The 15,541-nt window shown below is 48.6% G+C and overlaps 2 protein-coding genes across 2 annotated transcripts in view; one reads left to right on the top strand and one right to left on the bottom strand.

Moving 5' to 3' along the window:
* DPP7 (dipeptidyl peptidase 7) overlaps positions 1–15,541 on the top strand; it is a 32,407-nt gene that overhangs the window by 14,828 nt on the left and 2,038 nt on the right. The window contains exons 8-11 of the mRNA XM_074974092.1: positions 2,261–2,321; positions 13,563–13,681; positions 13,762–13,918; positions 14,642–14,706. Of these exons, the coding sequence (XP_074830193.1) occupies positions 2,261–2,321; positions 13,563–13,681; positions 13,762–13,918; positions 14,642–14,706 (402 nt within the window). The remainder of the gene's footprint in view (positions 1–2,260; positions 2,322–13,562; positions 13,682–13,761; positions 13,919–14,641; positions 14,707–15,541) is intronic.
* Positions 3,243–13,163, bottom strand: LOC142000054 (kelch-like protein 13). Its single transcript, XM_074974078.1, has 4 exons — positions 11,546–13,163; positions 9,220–9,472; positions 6,317–6,477; positions 3,243–4,066 (listed from the first exon to the last, which is right to left on the bottom strand). The coding sequence occupies exons 1-4, from the start codon at positions 12,596–12,598 to the stop codon at positions 3,674–3,676; spliced, it is 1,860 nt and encodes a 619-aa protein (XP_074830179.1). The 5' UTR covers positions 12,599–13,163; the 3' UTR covers positions 3,243–3,673.

Here is a 15,541-nt window from a genome sequence, read left to right as displayed (position 1 = left end):
AGGCACAGAGGGGAAGTAACTTGTCCAAGGTCACCCAGTAGCGGAGCCAGGAACTGAACGCAGGTATCCTAAGGTCCAGTCCAGTGCCTGATCCACACCATCTCACTAAATAGCCCAATGGATTGGGACCACGGTACGGAGCTCTCCAGTCACCCCTCCCAATCCAGTAGCGTCCTGGTGGTTTTTAGGTGGCCTAGGGCAAATAGTATTGATGGTCTTCATTCAGTTTCTGGTGTATGGCTTGTAGTGCTCTTGGGCCATGGTGCTACAGTACAGAACTTCACCCAAGTTCCTAACTGCTCCACTTGGCTGTTTTGCTATGGAGCTCATGAATGAGCAACGAAGGCTGACCTTCCCCATCCTCTCCACTAGGGGGTCCTCCTCGGGCAGGTGAGGCACCATGCCGGAAGGTGTGGAGAAGCATGTGTTGCTGGGGCCCATGTTGGACTTAGGGCGACGACTGATAAAACCCCAGGCCAAGATTTTTCACAAGCAACTAGTGATTTTGGGGGGGCCCAATTTGAGACTCCTTAGAGGAGTCTGGTTTTCAGAGGCCGAGTGGTCTGGGGAACAAACTCTGGGGAACAAATCCTGTTCTTGCTTCCACTGTGCTACCCTATATAGTCTGACCATCAGCTCCTTTGAAGGTGTCTCAAGTTGGGCCCCTAGAATCAATAGTCATTCTTGAAAATCTTGGCCTCCTCCTCTAGGCTATTGGCCTAGCACCTTCTGTGATCCAAACTCTGCTAACCACTGGCATACGAAAGGGCTGTAACTGACATTGATTCCCCCGTACCTTTTTCTGCTGTCAGAACCTACTGCAGCCCTTCAGCATAGTGGCTCCAGCGTGAACTGCTTATTCCTGGCCAGTTCCTCCAACCCACTCTATAATTAGAGGACAAAACTGTTCCATTGTCCCCTTACAAAGCAGCTAAACAGCTAAAATGCCTGAGGGAAAGAAGATCTAGAGGATCTTGAAAACTGGAGAAATAGAAATGGGATGAAATTTAATAGTGCAAAGTCGTGCACTGAGGGAATAAAAGAATTTTTGCTATCAGCTGGGGACATACCTGTTGGAAGTGACGGAGGAGGAGAAAGATCTGGGTGTATTGGTTGATCACAGGATGACTATTAGCTGCCTGTGGGATGTAGCCATGAAAAAGGTTAATGCAATCCTAGGATGCATCAGGCAAGGTATTTCCATTAGAGATAGGGAAGTGTTATTGCCATTATACAAGGCACTGGTGAGACCTCATGTGGAATACTGCAGTTCTGGTCTCCTATGTTTAAGGATGAATTCAAACCGGAACAGGTACAGAGGATGATCAGAAGAAAGGAGAACCTTCCTCACGAAAGGAGACTCAAGGAGCTTGGTTTCTTTAGCCTAACCAAATGAAGATTGAGAGGAGATATAATTGCTCTCTATAAATACATCAGAGAGAGAAATCCAAGGGAGGGAAAGGAATTATTTAAATTAAGGGCCAGTGTAGACACAGAACATATAAACTGGCCATCAACAAGTTCAGGCTTGAAATTAGACAAAGGTTTCTAACCATCAGAGAAGTAAAGTTCTGGAACAACCTCCCAAGGGGAGCACTGGGGCAAAAAACCTAACTGGGTTCAAGACTGAGCTAAATAAGTTGATGGAGGAGAAGGTCTGATGAGATTGCCTACAATGGCATGTGGTCCATCTGTGACTGCTAGTAGCAAATATGTCCAACTGCTGGAGATGGGGCACTGGATGGGAAGGGCTCTGAGTTATTCAGAGAATTCTTTCCCAGGTGTCTGGCTGGGGGTCTTGCCAACATGCTCAGGGTCTAACTGATCACCATATTTTGGGTTGGGAAGGAACTTTCACCCAGATGAGATTGGCAGAGACCCTGGGGGGTTTTCACCTTCCTCTGCAGTGAGGGCACGGGTCACTTGTTGGTTTAAACTAGAGTAAATGGTGGCATCTCTATAACTTGACATCTTTAAGTCCCCTAACGTCTGGCTGAGTTACTGTTTATTGCTGAAGGGGGTGGGTGAGGTTCTGTGGCCTGCGATGTGCAGGAGGTCAGACTAGATGATCACGATGGTCCCTTCTGGCCTTAAAGTTTGAGTGGAGAGTCTTTCCTCGTTCCATTTTTTTTTTTTTTTTTTTGAAGCTTCCAGGATAATCTTTGTGAAACTGAGACCTCCAAACTAACTTCTAATTGCTTGTCATTTAAAACATCTATCTGGAAATTGACCAAAGTGTGTGTGTGTGTCCCTTATTCAGGTTGGCTGTGACGAGATCCTTGCACACCAGGACTATATTAAAGGACTGGCAGCTCTTATCGGTGAGTTAGTTTTATCAGCTTTGTCATATTTGAAACTCTCCTTCAGAAGCACTTGCGAACGCAGAGTTATCTCATATTGTTTTAGGGGCTATGGAACACTTTGCACTGCAGTGGCCCAGGAACCTTAACACTTCACAGACAATGAATTAACCTTTCAGCTCCCACATGACGTAACTATTAGCTTGGATCTTGCCCATTTTTTTCAAAAGTGACTTTTAGGGTATGTCTACACCGCCAGGGCAGGCGTGAACCTAGCACAGGGCTAGCTTTAACCTAGCTAGCAAGGGGAACAGTAGTAGGGAAGATGTGGTGACATGGGCTAGCAACCACAATACAAGCCTGCTGGGGACCCCAAGTACGTACTTGGGTTGCTAGCCTGGGCTGCCATGTTTTCATTACTGTTGTTACCCATGTTAGCTAGATAATAGCTAGAATGGGCATGCCTATATATGCTGCAATCAGATCTTGTAGACATACCCCTGTGCTCTTTGGAGCCTCAGCCCCATGGACTTTCAGTGAGACTAGGCTCCTATGTCATTTAGGCCCTTTGGAAAATTTTACCTATACTCCAGCTCAACCAAAAGTTACAGGCTCGATTCAGCAGTCGCTGCTGGAGGTTGTCTAACCTGTGTCTGCAGGAGGTCAGACTAGATCAGTGATTCTCAACCTATTTACCATTGTGGGCCACACATGCAGCTCTGTGTTATGTGAGCCACATCCACACAAGATATATACTACCCACATGACCTTAAGGACGTCACATGGGCCACAGCTGTGTGCTGATTGGGCCTCAAGTGGCCTGTGGGCCACGGGTTGAGAACCACGGGTCTAGATTATCCTAAAGGTCCCTTCTGGCCTTAAAAAATCTGTGCATCTCTGTGTTTTATATTGGGCTTCTCACTGCGGGGGTGAGAGAGAAGGGTATCTAACGTACCTGCCTAAGGGGACTTGTAAGGAGATCTTTGACATTTTAAAACCTTTGAGTGCAATTTACAGAGTAAAACACTACTTTAGAACTACTCTATTTTTAAAAAAATAACTAAACTTCCTCTTCATTCATTTCAAATAAGGTTTGCATATGTTAGAGATTTAGAAGGGAAAATATTCTTTATTTTTAAAGAGAGAGAAGTATCCAACCCAGCGCATTGTGGCTAGGACATGCCTCCACTTCCTCTTTCATTTTGCCTGCACTGCCACCTCAGCAGTGCATGCCAGCAACATGCTAATGTGCTGCTCCTAAATCACAAGCTGCAGCGTTTGGCTAGGAATTGAGGAGAGTGGTTAAAATGCTCCGGGCATTTGCCACGTGCTCCGTCAGAGCAGCTCCTTCACGGATCCAGTTCCTGCTCCCTTTAAAAAGCCGAGTGGGGCTCTTGTTTGTTGGTGATAAACAAGCTGAGAGTGGATCTCTTCCTGCTGTTGCCACTGGGTGAGCACTTCACTCCTCTCTCCTGCTGGTCAGCTGCCATCTCACCGGACAGTTTAATCATGCAGGAGGCGTGGTCTACCAAAGCATTAGGCAGGGAGCCAGCTTTCTTCCATAGCCTCCCATCAGGATCATAGATGAACACGCCATCTTCTTTACTCATGCGTCGCAGCAATCCACCTCCTGTGATATAGAGTCTGGAGTGGAGCGCAGCGATACTGAACTGGCAGCAGTCAAAGGGGGATAGCGTTAGCGTGGTCCACTGGTCAGTCATTGGACAGTAATGTTCTGTCTCGTTCACTTGAATCCATTCCTCTGTCTGCAAAGATCAACACTGATTTGCCACATGACAGTTTGGGTGGATGGTACTGTAACACTGGACTCTTTCAGTCTAACGATCCCCCACCCAATGAGTGATGCCTGGGTCTTAAGACATGGTTAAAGGCAAATTGTGTTCTTAAACTATTTGCCCACCAGGGGGCTCAGGATTCCTCCTTCGGAGTTGAAATGTGGCAGTCAAATTAAAAACGAGGAGAGTACTCGTTGTTTTTGCTGATACAGACTAACACAGCTACCATGCTGAAACTAGTCAAATTAAAGGTTTCATTGTAGCAGTCGTGTTAGTCTGTATTCGCAAAAAGAAAAGGAGGACTAGTGGCACCTTAGAGACTAACCAATTTAGTTGAGCATAAGCTTTCGTGAGCTACAGCTCACTTCATCGGATGCATTCAGTGGAAAAAAAAAAAAACTGAATGCATCCGATGAAGTGAGCTGTAGCTCACGAAAGCTTATGCTCAAATAAATTGGTTAGTCTAAGGTGCCACTAGTCCTCCTTTTCTTTTAGTCAAATTGAAGGTATCCTAAGAAACCCAACTGGAACACCGAAGTGGTATCAGAAAATGGCTCTGAAGACGGGTTGTTCCTTTCTGGAAAATGGAGAAGGAATGCAGAGAAAAGCAAGTGCACCTAGGAGCTGAAACAGCCCAAGTTCTGGTCTGTCCCCTGTAGATTTAAGGCACCGGGGGGAGCCCCTGAACAGTGGGTTGTGTTGTGTCATGAACAGCAGCCAAGATGAAGCTTGGGGGAGAGGAGGTGTCATCCGCAGCTCCATCTACATCAACGCATCCTCTACATTGAAGGCTCCAAGGGCTGGTGTTTTTGCACCCACCGATTTAACCCACTTAAATACCTGAATACCTGTCTGAATCTGCAGATTAGGGCACCATGCTGGGATATGCAGGTGGCCAAAACTGCAGGCACAAAACCAGAGGAATCCAGTTAAAGGCAGGCCTGAAAAACTGCCCCACCACTGAGACATCATTGATGTCAGTAATAACATAAACCATGTGTATCGTTATGCATTGAGCCTCTGCCTATGGAGCAAGAGGCTGGAGGCAGAGGGCTTGGGGACACCACAGGAGCTGTGGTTGCAGTATGGTGCATGGCCCGGAGCAGGGTTGCTTGTTACACTTTGAATTCTATTCCCTCCTGGAGGAGTCTCCACCACAGCATTTAAAGGGTATGGAGACATTCAGAGAATCCTTTGGAAAGGCAGGCTGCCACAGGACAGTCTATTCTAAAAGAAAAACCCTCACCTATGTTAACCCCCTGCAATGAGTAAAACTGAAAAAGCTTTTAGAAACCTGATTTACTTGATAGTTCTCTCTCTTATGGCCCTCATTACCATAGTATCTGAGTACAGCACAGTCGTTCGTGTATTTATCCTCACAACATCCCTGGGAGGCAGGGCAGTGCTATTCTCCCCATTGTGCAGATGGGGAACTGAGGCACAGAGAGACTTAGGCCTGGTCTATACCTAAATATTAGATTGAGCTAGCTTCATCGCTCAGGGCTGTAAAAACTTTGCTCCCTGTGTGATGTAGTTAGGCCAATCTGACCTCCACTGTTAACATGGCTAGGTGACAGAAGAATTCTTCTGTCAACATAGGTACTGCCTCTCAGAGATGGATTACGTACAGCGATGGCCAAACCCCTTCCTTCGATGTAGGAAGCATCTATGCCACGGCAGCCCCCTAGCTGTGCTGCTCTCGCTGCTGTAGCATAGACAGGGGCTAAGTCACTTGCCCAAGGCAGTCTGACAGAGGAGGGACTTGAATGCAGGCCTCCCAAGCTCTAAGCTAGCTCCCTACTCCCTGGACCATCCTCCTCTCTGTTCTGCTTGCTTTCTGCATTTCTCTTGGCATGCATGAGGAGAATCGGCTCATCAGTTTCACTCCTGCATTAGGATGTAACTGCAGAGGAATGATGATTTGGCTTTTAAAACATTTCCATCGATGCTGTAAATATTCTTGATATTGGTAGTAACTAGGATCTGATTATCACAGGGCTGCAACTCATGAAAACAATTTTATGGACCTAGGCATTTCTACAGGCTTATGGGCCTGATTCACCACTGCATTAGTACACGGCCAGACTGAAATCCATTGAAATTAATGACATTTACAGTCATCAAACTGGAATAATACAGTGCTGTAGAGGAGGACCTGTAGGTAGAAAGCCTGCATCTGGGGCCCAATATGGCTGTTTATAAGAACAAATCCCAACTTACAGCACTTAAAGTCCTGCCTCCAATACAGAAGATCCGGTCTCTGATCGCAGCCATTCCATGGTCGCACCGGGCAAAGGTCATGGCACGGTTAGTGATCCAGCGCCGCAGGCGAGGGAGGTAGCTGTATGTTTCCCTCAAGGTCTTGCCAGCAGAAAAGCCCCCTGGAGGAGAGAAGTGTGGCTAGAATCCCTCTGCCCCGCTAAAGCTGTTTTCATCAGAGGCTCATGGCACTCTGCAAACAGGCGTTAGGGGGCCTTGCCAGCCATCTCTGCCTGTCATGGTGAAAGGAGAGCATTCCAGCTCCATATGCAGCCTTTCCAAGGTGCTGTACCCTGAAGACCCAGCTGTCTCTCCTACTCACCAGGAAGGGCAGGACGTTGTTACAAGTGGTGTGTGCCAGATGAGCATCCAGAAGTCTGGAGGTTTTAAAATCAAACCTCTTGGATGTGAAAAGTGTCTCCTGCAAACAGGTTTTCCCCCCACAAGATTTTATGGTGGCACGTGAGGTAATTTCCAACCCAACCAGGAAGCAGGAACAGCCTCTCTTGGGGGATCTGCTTCCACCAGGCACCAGGATGTGCAGAGATGCACAAAAGTGACTATTTAAAAAGAAATCTGTGCAAACTTCTTTCAGTTTTCAAGTTTTGCCTGATTCTTGAATCTGAGCCAGTTCCTGTTCTTTAACCATTCCCTGGCTCTAAGACACCCATCACGTGGGTCTCTCAGGGCTGCAGGAGTCCAGCTTCCTCTCTTTGAGGCAGGAGGCTACCATTTGACAGGGCACACCCCTTCATGCTCGCTGAACTGAAGAATGCAGACCAAGTCAGAGTCTTTGAGACAAAGAAAAGGGAGGACAGGAGGTCAAATGTGGCTGACACAAAACTTGCCTCCGGGTTTTCCAGGTTGTGTGTAAACACGCTTCACCCCCACGCTGTCTGCTTGGATACAGCACGTTTTAAGTTCTCATACTAGCATTGCATGTGTAATTGTTCACTATGATTGGACAGAGCTGTGGATAAGACCCCCTGGGATAGTACTGTGAATGGGATCATGTAATGAAGCTGCCTATGATAGCAGGGGACTAGACTCAGTGACCCAGGAGGCCCCTTCCAGTCCTGTGTTCCTGTCTAACTTCAATGAGACATTACTATGATATGTCAGCACTTCAGTGTTTTTAATGCATTCGTTCTCATGACAACCTGGGAGGTAGGGGAGCATCTTTATCCTCATTGTACAGATGGGAAACCGACACAGAGGCTAAATGACTTGCCCAAGGCCATGCAGGAAGTCTGTGGTGGAGCAAAGAATTGAATCCCAGTCTCCCAAGCCCAAGGCTAGTGCCCGAACCACTGGGCCATCCTTCTGACCTATGTCGGATGGTCACTCTGGCTGATACAAGAATGTCGCACTGGATCCAGGGTTTGTTAAGATGTCATTTCAGACGGGCTTGTATGCTTATTTGGACGCTAAAATAGAACTGATCTCAGAGTCTTACGCTTCAGTGTCCTTTTCCTAAAATACCACAGTATAATGACATATTAAATGCAACATTCAGGTTGCACAGTTAAAATCAAACCAAAGAGGTCCGACTCGATCCTAATGATCATTTCTAGCCTTAAAATCTATGGAAGTCAAAAACCAAAGGTTCCTACTTCAATGTCAAATCATCTTCTAGCACACAAGCAATAACATAAGTGTCATTGTCTTGATGATGTGCTTTCTTTTGACATGAGACAGGACTAGCGATGACTGTACATTGTACTACATGTCCAAGTGAACGATTGCTGAAGGAACCGCTTACTTTGTGTATTTCCAGATGTGTTTAATACATTGCATTAGGTAGTTGTCATAGGCGGGGCTGGTAGCACTGCCTATTATTGTGGGTGCCCAACACTTCCCATTTATAAGACTCTGTTTTCAGTTCCTTATAACTTTGCCAAACTTTAAGTGGTTGAACTGAAATTTTCCATGACGGGTGTCTGCTTCGGGCTGAACCTTGTTTGGAAAATTCCAACCAGAACAGTGTCGCTGTTTCCAAGATTGAGGCTAAGGGAAAATACATTGTTTTGCTATGTTAAAAAAAATTCTGGCAGCTTTTTCTTTGAAAAATTCTAGTGTCCCCATGCTTTGGGGCAGGGGATGAATGGGGCAGGGGGTCCTGTGGAAGAAATACTTGGTGATCATGTAATTAATGAAAGTGCTTACACACAAAGGGACTGAATTAGGGTTGCCCAGGCAACCTTAATTTTGGCATTTTCTAACTTTTGAGTGTTTGACTTTGCAACCTTGGTAACGTTCTTTTACCAAGTGCATGGAGCATGCGATTAGTAAATTATATTGCAGTAGTGCCAATGGTCCCCATAAGGCCTGGGGCCTCGTTGTGCTAGGCGCTGTACAGAAACATCAGCTAGCCCTTGCCCTGCAGAGCTTACACGTCAATTACTTTTTGTGCCTCACTCCCTAGGATGAGCATTCCAGAACAGTGCAGGGGATTTAGTCCCACATCTTCCATTCAAATGCATGTCACATATGTGGCTAAACATGCAGCAGTTCTTTGGAAATCTCTCCCTAGCTTGCTTTCTTAAAGGAAAGCAGCTGGAATTTGGCCAAGACACCACGGTCAAAATTCCTGTTCTGACAAAACGTGCAATGGGATGTTTGACTGCAGCCGGCCAAGATCCTACTGTAAGTCTTCTCTGCAAGACGATGCCCTCTGATGTAACGGGAGGCACTGGTTTGGGAGGAGGAGCACCACTTACTGATTCACCAACAGTACCCCCTACACCACTACGGATTTCCCTGGTCAGTCGCCCATCCAAGCACTGTCCTGATCCAGTCTTACCTGACCTCTAAGGCTACCGGTAAAAGCAAAGTAGCTACATGAGTTCCAAGAGCAGTGTTACCTGAAATGTAGAGGATTCCCTTGTGGGTGGTGCCTGCATGATCAGCCACTGGCACTGGGAAGGGAGCAGCGGGCTCCCACTTGTTCTCTGCAGGCTGGTATGTTTCCATGGTGTTGGTGAGCTTCCCCAGCAGTGTCCCGCCACCCACAGCCAGGATGCGATCGGACAGCACATCCGCGTGGAAGCGTGTTCGCCTCTCCAGCATGCTGGAGACCTGGAGCCACGACGTGTCGCGGGGATCAAAGCGGAACACCTAGGATCACAGTAGAGGGAATAGTGGTCACTGAGCAAGGCAGTGGGAGATCCTCCAACAGGCATGGCTTTAAGAACTGTTATGCCCTGCAGTCACGGGGTGTGTCTGCAATTGTGTAGACGTACCTGATCTAGCTTTAATTGGCCTAGCCTGGGTACCAGAGCAGTGAAGCTGCAGCTTCATGGGCTTTAGTGGGGGTCGTACAAGACTGCCTAGAGCCCTGGCTAATTACGGGGGGAGCTGCCCCATGCCTAAGCCTGTGTTGCCACAGCTTGACGGCTCCCATACGCAAGCTGGCTAGATTAGAAGGAGCACAGAACGTCTACATGTGCTGCAGTCACACCCCGAGCTTCCAGGGTAGCCCCCTTTCAGCTGTGAGGGCTAATACATTCCAGCCTGAATGGTTCCTTTAAATGGCACTTCGTGTGCCCCACGTCTAAACACACCTGCACGGCTTTGTCTGCGCATAGGGACGAAATGCTATAAAGCTTTGCTAAGATCTGTGCAATGCCCCCTCCACAAAGTTACATCTCAGGCCACAGCGAAAGCCACGTGCGTTTCTTGAGCTATTCATTTGAACAGGGCAAGTGATAGGAACCTGGTACAAGGCTCTGTGCTGTAGCATGACAGAGATGAGCTGTCTAGGGAATCCCACCTGACCCCTGGGGAAACTACCACAGCGAGGGCTGTCAGAACAAGGCTTCCAGCTGGAAACCCGTGTTATCCGCCTTCCTAGACAGAACTTGGCTTGATCTTGGGTAAAGTTATACAGCAGCCAGGCTGGCATGTTAATTCGCATCTAGTTGTTAGCAGGGCTGTGGCTTCAGCAGAGAGTTATCATCACCCTCTGTCCTCTTGCCACCAACTGACCAGCGCTGCGTCCCAGCCTGGTCTGAGGCTTCCCATCTCCTGGGCAGAGCTGACCCTTTTGGGTGGTGTTGAAGGGACTAGACCAGAAGAGCCGCTGGGACGCTGGCTCAGTGCTGGTAGCACTCTGCTGCTTCCTGCAGCCCCCCTAACCCCTTCCTGTTAACTCTGCTTGGGGGACAGAGTTTGCCAGAGACCCGGGGGGGCAACCAGTTTGGGCTCTAAGCACAAAGTGGCAGCAAGTGGGGCGCTCACCTGGGCTAACACTCTCTAGCTAACCCCCCCAAACAATGGTGTCTCACTCCCTAGGCAGGGGGAAGACATTGGAGCTGGGGCACGTGGCGGGGTCTTTGCCCTACATGGGCAAGAGAAACAGGTTTTTTTGTTTTTAAAGGAGAGTCAAACTGTAAGTCTTGCCATTGCTAGAGCAATTCTTGTGGCGGGGGAGGGTCTGATTACGATCCCGTTTCAGTGGCACTGGGTCTGGCAGCCGAGGTCAAAGGCCATGAGGATTGATGGATGTGGGCCGGTGTTCTGCTACTTCAGGTATTTGAGGTTGGCCTGGTTTGGGGCTGGCGTACAAGGGTTTCTGATGCGATCCACGGAAGTGGAATATGCTAAACAGAGATGGAGAGTTTGACTGGGCTAACTTGTCTCCCAAAGGACATGGTGGGAGCCCTGTCGCCAGAGGGATTTTAAAACCGGGCAGAGCACTAGGAAATAGCGTGTAGGAGCAGTCCTGCCCTGGCCAGCCTGGAGGAGATGACTCCGTTCCGATCTCAAACACTACTCCTCTTGTACCTCTCCAGGAGAGTGATGAGTGATTCAACATGGTCATTACTCTACAGCCATCCTGAGCAGTGCTGTGAACTGGAGGGAGACGTTCTTGTGCCAGGCAGCTCTTTTAAATGAAAATCTCTCTACAGGGCCATTTGTCTCTGCCGTGTTCAAAGCCAGCGCTTTCCGATGAACGTTAGGCAGCTAAATAAAGGGTCTGATTTTTTTTCCAGTTACGCAGGACACCTGCAACACCCACTGACTTCAGTGGGAGTTGTGAAAGCTCAGCGCCTCTGAACATTGACTTTAGGTACCTAGTGGGGAAATTGGCCTTACCTCACCTGAGCCTTTGTATGTACAGAACTCCAGTCCCAGTATTCCCTTCGACCACTTGATTCCCTCTAACCTAAAGCTCCTTAAGCACCGTACCTCGTTTGAAGGCTGTTTCCCTGCAGGATCAAATCTGGATTGACCGCCGATGACAAAGAGGAAGTTATTGATCACAGCTACACAGTGGTTGTAGACAGGCGTAGCGAGTTCACCTATCTTTCTCCATGCACTGCAGCTCTCATCCACAACCCACATGTCTCTGCAGATTCTGTTGTCCGTGGTTCTGCCACCAAGAACGAGCAGCATAGAGGAGCTGGAGCGGATGCTTGTGTGTTGGGTCTGCAGGGCTGGCTGAGCATACAGCTGGGAGTGGTAGATTAGAGCCTCCTGGAGGTACCTATGGCACTCCGAGTCTGTCCTCATAATGGGGGTTTCCTGCACATATCTCTGCAGATCCCGCAGAGGAATGAGAGGAAACCGGATTCGCTTTAAAATATCTGCCGCTCCTTTCAGCCTCACGCTGTCATGCAGCAGCCAGCTTATGGCTGCGTTGAATAGCTCCAGCTCAGTGCACCCCGCCATGTCTGTCTTGTCTAAGATTTGACACAGGGTCTCTCTGTCCAACTCCTTCATGCACTGAGGATCAGTCAGTATCTGTTTGTAGTGCTGCCCTACGTAGTTCATGGCTTTCTGTCTCAACTCTTCTGGCCCAAGCCTCCGAGCGATGTTGAGTGTGTCCAGGCAGTTCTTGTGATTCAGGCCATCCTCCAGAAACTGAAAGCACAGCTTGATCACTTCCCGGACGAGCAAGGTTTCTGCCGCCTTGAATGTCTCTTCGACGTTCTGTAGGGAGAGGTCCAGTTTGTTGGAGTAAATGAAGTTAAGAACATTCCTCAGCCCCCCAGCGCTGATGGCTTTCAGCTGCACATTCGCTTCGGGGCTCCTGGCATGTGTCGCATTTCCAACAAACAGGATCTTGCAATAATTGCTCGCTGAAGCCAAAATGATCTTGTGTGCTGGAAAGCGAACCCCACCTGCCTCCAGCGTTACATCACACAGCGCGTTCTGTGAGCGGAGGCTGCATGCTCCAGCCAGGAGTTTAGCCAGGTACGTGTCCGATGTGAGAGAGAGGCTCTGAGTGCTGAGCGACATCCCTCTGAAAGCTGTCTTGTGAGCAGGAGGGGCGAGGAATTCTCTGCAGGTGTCTATAGGGAGTGACTCCTGCCCCCATGTAGGGGTTTTCAGTGGAGCCTTCAGTCCGACTGCTTGGGGAGCTGTGTCTGTCGGACTCTCCAGAATTCAGTCTAACAGGCAGCAGAGGAGACCGAGCCACGGCTAGCAGTACTATCACTGGCGTTTGTCTGTAGTGTGTTCCTTTTGGGCTACTCTATGAGCAGGTCATTGGAGTGGCAGGCAGCGAACAGTCCTTCCTTCTCTTCTCTATCTGCTAATTATTCATCCACACAAAGGCGCCCAGTCTCCTCCAGCTCCCATGCTACGCCTGATTGGCTTGTCTTGGCCAGGTACTTGTTTTCATCTGGGCAAGTCTGGGCACGTCACCCTCCCTTTTTCCATCCGTGATCAAACAAAATTCTTTCTTTGCAGGGCTGGCATTGGCCAGTTTGCTTAAGTTGCTGTCTTGAAGCTGCAGTACATTCACCCTGGGGGGTGGACAGCCACTAGCCTTGTGCAGTTTGAGAATTCAGTTCAGGATAGTTTGTGAGAGACTCTACTACAGCTGAAGTGCGTTAGTCTGAGACTCACGCAGGGCAGAGACCAGATTTGGAATGAGATGGGAGAGCCAACGAGGCAAAAAGACCTAGGGGGCCTGTTCCAGATGCTGGGTGTTGCAGAGCAGAAGGCTCTCCCACAGCCAGCAAAGAGATGGTGATGGTTTTGCTGATCTAACGACTAGGCAGATGGAGAGCTGTGATCTTTACTACAGCCTAGCTCAGAATGGCACACAGCCTTCTAGATCTATTACCCTATCCACACCCCCGATCTCCTTATGTCTTCTCTGGCTGGTCTCCCAGCTTGAGTTCTTTGGGGTTGCTCTGGGTAGCGCAGCCACTGAGCTGTTGACAGCCCCGCTTAACTCTGTCTTTCTGCTTGGCAGGAGTGTTCTACAACTCGACTGGGATGGTGCCGTGTTATGACATATACGAACAGTACAGAAAATGTTCTGACCCGACTGGCTGTGGCATCGGCCTAGATGCCGAGGCGTGGGACTATCAGGTACGCGGCTCAGAGGAATCAGTGGACTTTAATACAGATCCTCCCCCTTTCCATCTTGACGGTTCCCGTTTCCATCACAGGCTTGTACTGAGATCAACTTAACCTGCAGCAGTAACAACGTGACCGACTTTTTCCCCGAACTCCCGTTCACCGAGGCCATGAGACAGCAGTACTGCTTCAACAAATGGCTCGTGCACCCGCAAAGGGACTGGTTGCAAACAATGTTTTGGGGCAGCGGTAAGCTGCATGTTGCTGTTTATTCCTTTGCATCATTTGTGTATTTCCCCACCACGGTCCCTGCATTCTGGTCTGGATACCTTGATAGCATTAAGGGGAAGGGCTTGCTCAATTATAATGAATATACACGCAGATTACAGGTGGCAAGTGATTTGTACAGTTGCAGCTGATCTTATTTAAGGACTGCAGCCAAATCAACTAGTCTCTCCTCCCGTTTCCCTAATGCTCCCCCACTGCAACTCCCCTCTAGGACCATAACTGTGCCCTACCCTCTCTCCTGCCCCAACCCCAACAATTTTGCTGGCTTTTCCCAGCTCCTACTTTGACTCTACCTCCTCCCTCCCTGTTGATTCTTGCACCAAAAAAGCAGACTAGCACCAGTAAAGCATGGAGGCAGGTCATGCTTGGGGTGGAGCTGGAGCTGGAGAGGACTGGCTTCTTTCTGGAAGAGTGAACAGCAATCTCCTCCTGGCACAGCTTCCTTTCCACCTCCCGCTCTGAGCATGTGCTCGTCATGCACATGTTGATAGAGGGGAGGTGGTGGCAAAGTCCAGGAGAAGCCTGGTTTTCTATAATCAGCCCACACTGTACTTCACTTAAACAAGTGGAAAACCAAAGTGACTGCCAAGAATTTTTTAAATTTTCCACTGTCATTTGCACACTCTGAAGCAGCTAAACTGGAGCGTAAAGAGGCCCCTCAGATCTGATCTGTGTGAATTTCAGACCTGAAAGCTGCAAGCAACATCATATTTTCAAATGGAGACTTGGATCCATGGGCAGGCGGCGGCGTAAGTATCTGCATCGCTATGGGCTGAGCACAGGTGCGAGATACCCCAGTTGTTAGCCTGGCTGTCCTCACGCTTTCTGTCTAGTGTTAACAGACCACCTTAGGCTGCTCCATGGAAATGCCGAATGGCTACAGAGCAGGCAGCAGTTGCTCATGTCCCTCCTGTTAAATGGGTATTTTTGCTCTGCTAAACTATTTGGCAGCCCCAGAACACTTGTGGCAAATGGTAAGTTAGTCTATCAAGGAGGCTGCGTCTTTCTGCCAAAGAGGGGTTTTGATTTTTTGGCTTTGCTACAGCAAAGACCACTTCATTTTAGACATAACCGCTCTTTGCACTAGCTTCTGCTGGTTCAGAATTTGGGGATGTACCCACAGCTAGTTCTAGTTCTTTTGCACCCCTCCCTCCAGCTCCGGTTGCTGTTGGAAAGCCAACTTCTTCCCAGGTCTGAGCTACAGCAGCACTAGCACCCGAACTTCTAGCTGCTGAAGATCAGATTTGTGCAAACTAAAAATGAATTCATTCTCCCCAACAACCTGATGCAGCCATGGTAACACCTGAAAGGCTCATGGTTCTGGAAAGATCGGTTTTATTGGGGAAATAAGCCTGGCCACAAACGTTAACACTTTTTACCTGTAATGGGGGAAATGTCAATTTCAGTTGAGAAAACACATTTGACTTATTGGGAGTGGGAGGAAGACAAGGGCTTATGATGATCCTGACACACCTGTACCTGTCCTGCTACTGACCAGGTCAGTGTCCTGTTGCCCTTCCTGGCTCTATCTTTAATTTTTAAAGCCCTTGTTCAACACACTTGTCTGGTATAAGGAGTTTGACT

This window comes from Natator depressus, chromosome 16 (assembly GCF_965152275.1).
Source record: "Natator depressus isolate rNatDep1 chromosome 16, rNatDep2.hap1, whole genome shotgun sequence".
In the NCBI taxonomy this organism is placed as follows: domain Eukaryota; kingdom Metazoa; phylum Chordata; order Testudines; family Cheloniidae; genus Natator; species Natator depressus.
Note: the sequence above shows the minus strand (reverse complement) of the source record. Positions and strands in the feature narration are given on the sequence as shown.

Bases quoted from the DNA above. Each gene is read 5' to 3' on its own strand.
- LOC142000054 (XM_074974078.1), bottom strand. From the start codon at position 12,598: ATGTCGCTCAGCACTCAGAGCCTCTCTCTCACATCGGACACGTACCTG. The intron at 6,478-9,219 runs GTAACACTGCTC...TCTCTCCTCCAG, and splicing joins GGGAATCCTCTACATTTCAG to GGGGCTTTTCTGCTGGCAAG. The intron at 4,067-6,316 runs GTAAGTTGGGAT...TGATCTTTGCAG, and splicing joins GAGGCAGGACTTTAAGTGCT to ACAGAGGAATGGATTCAAGT.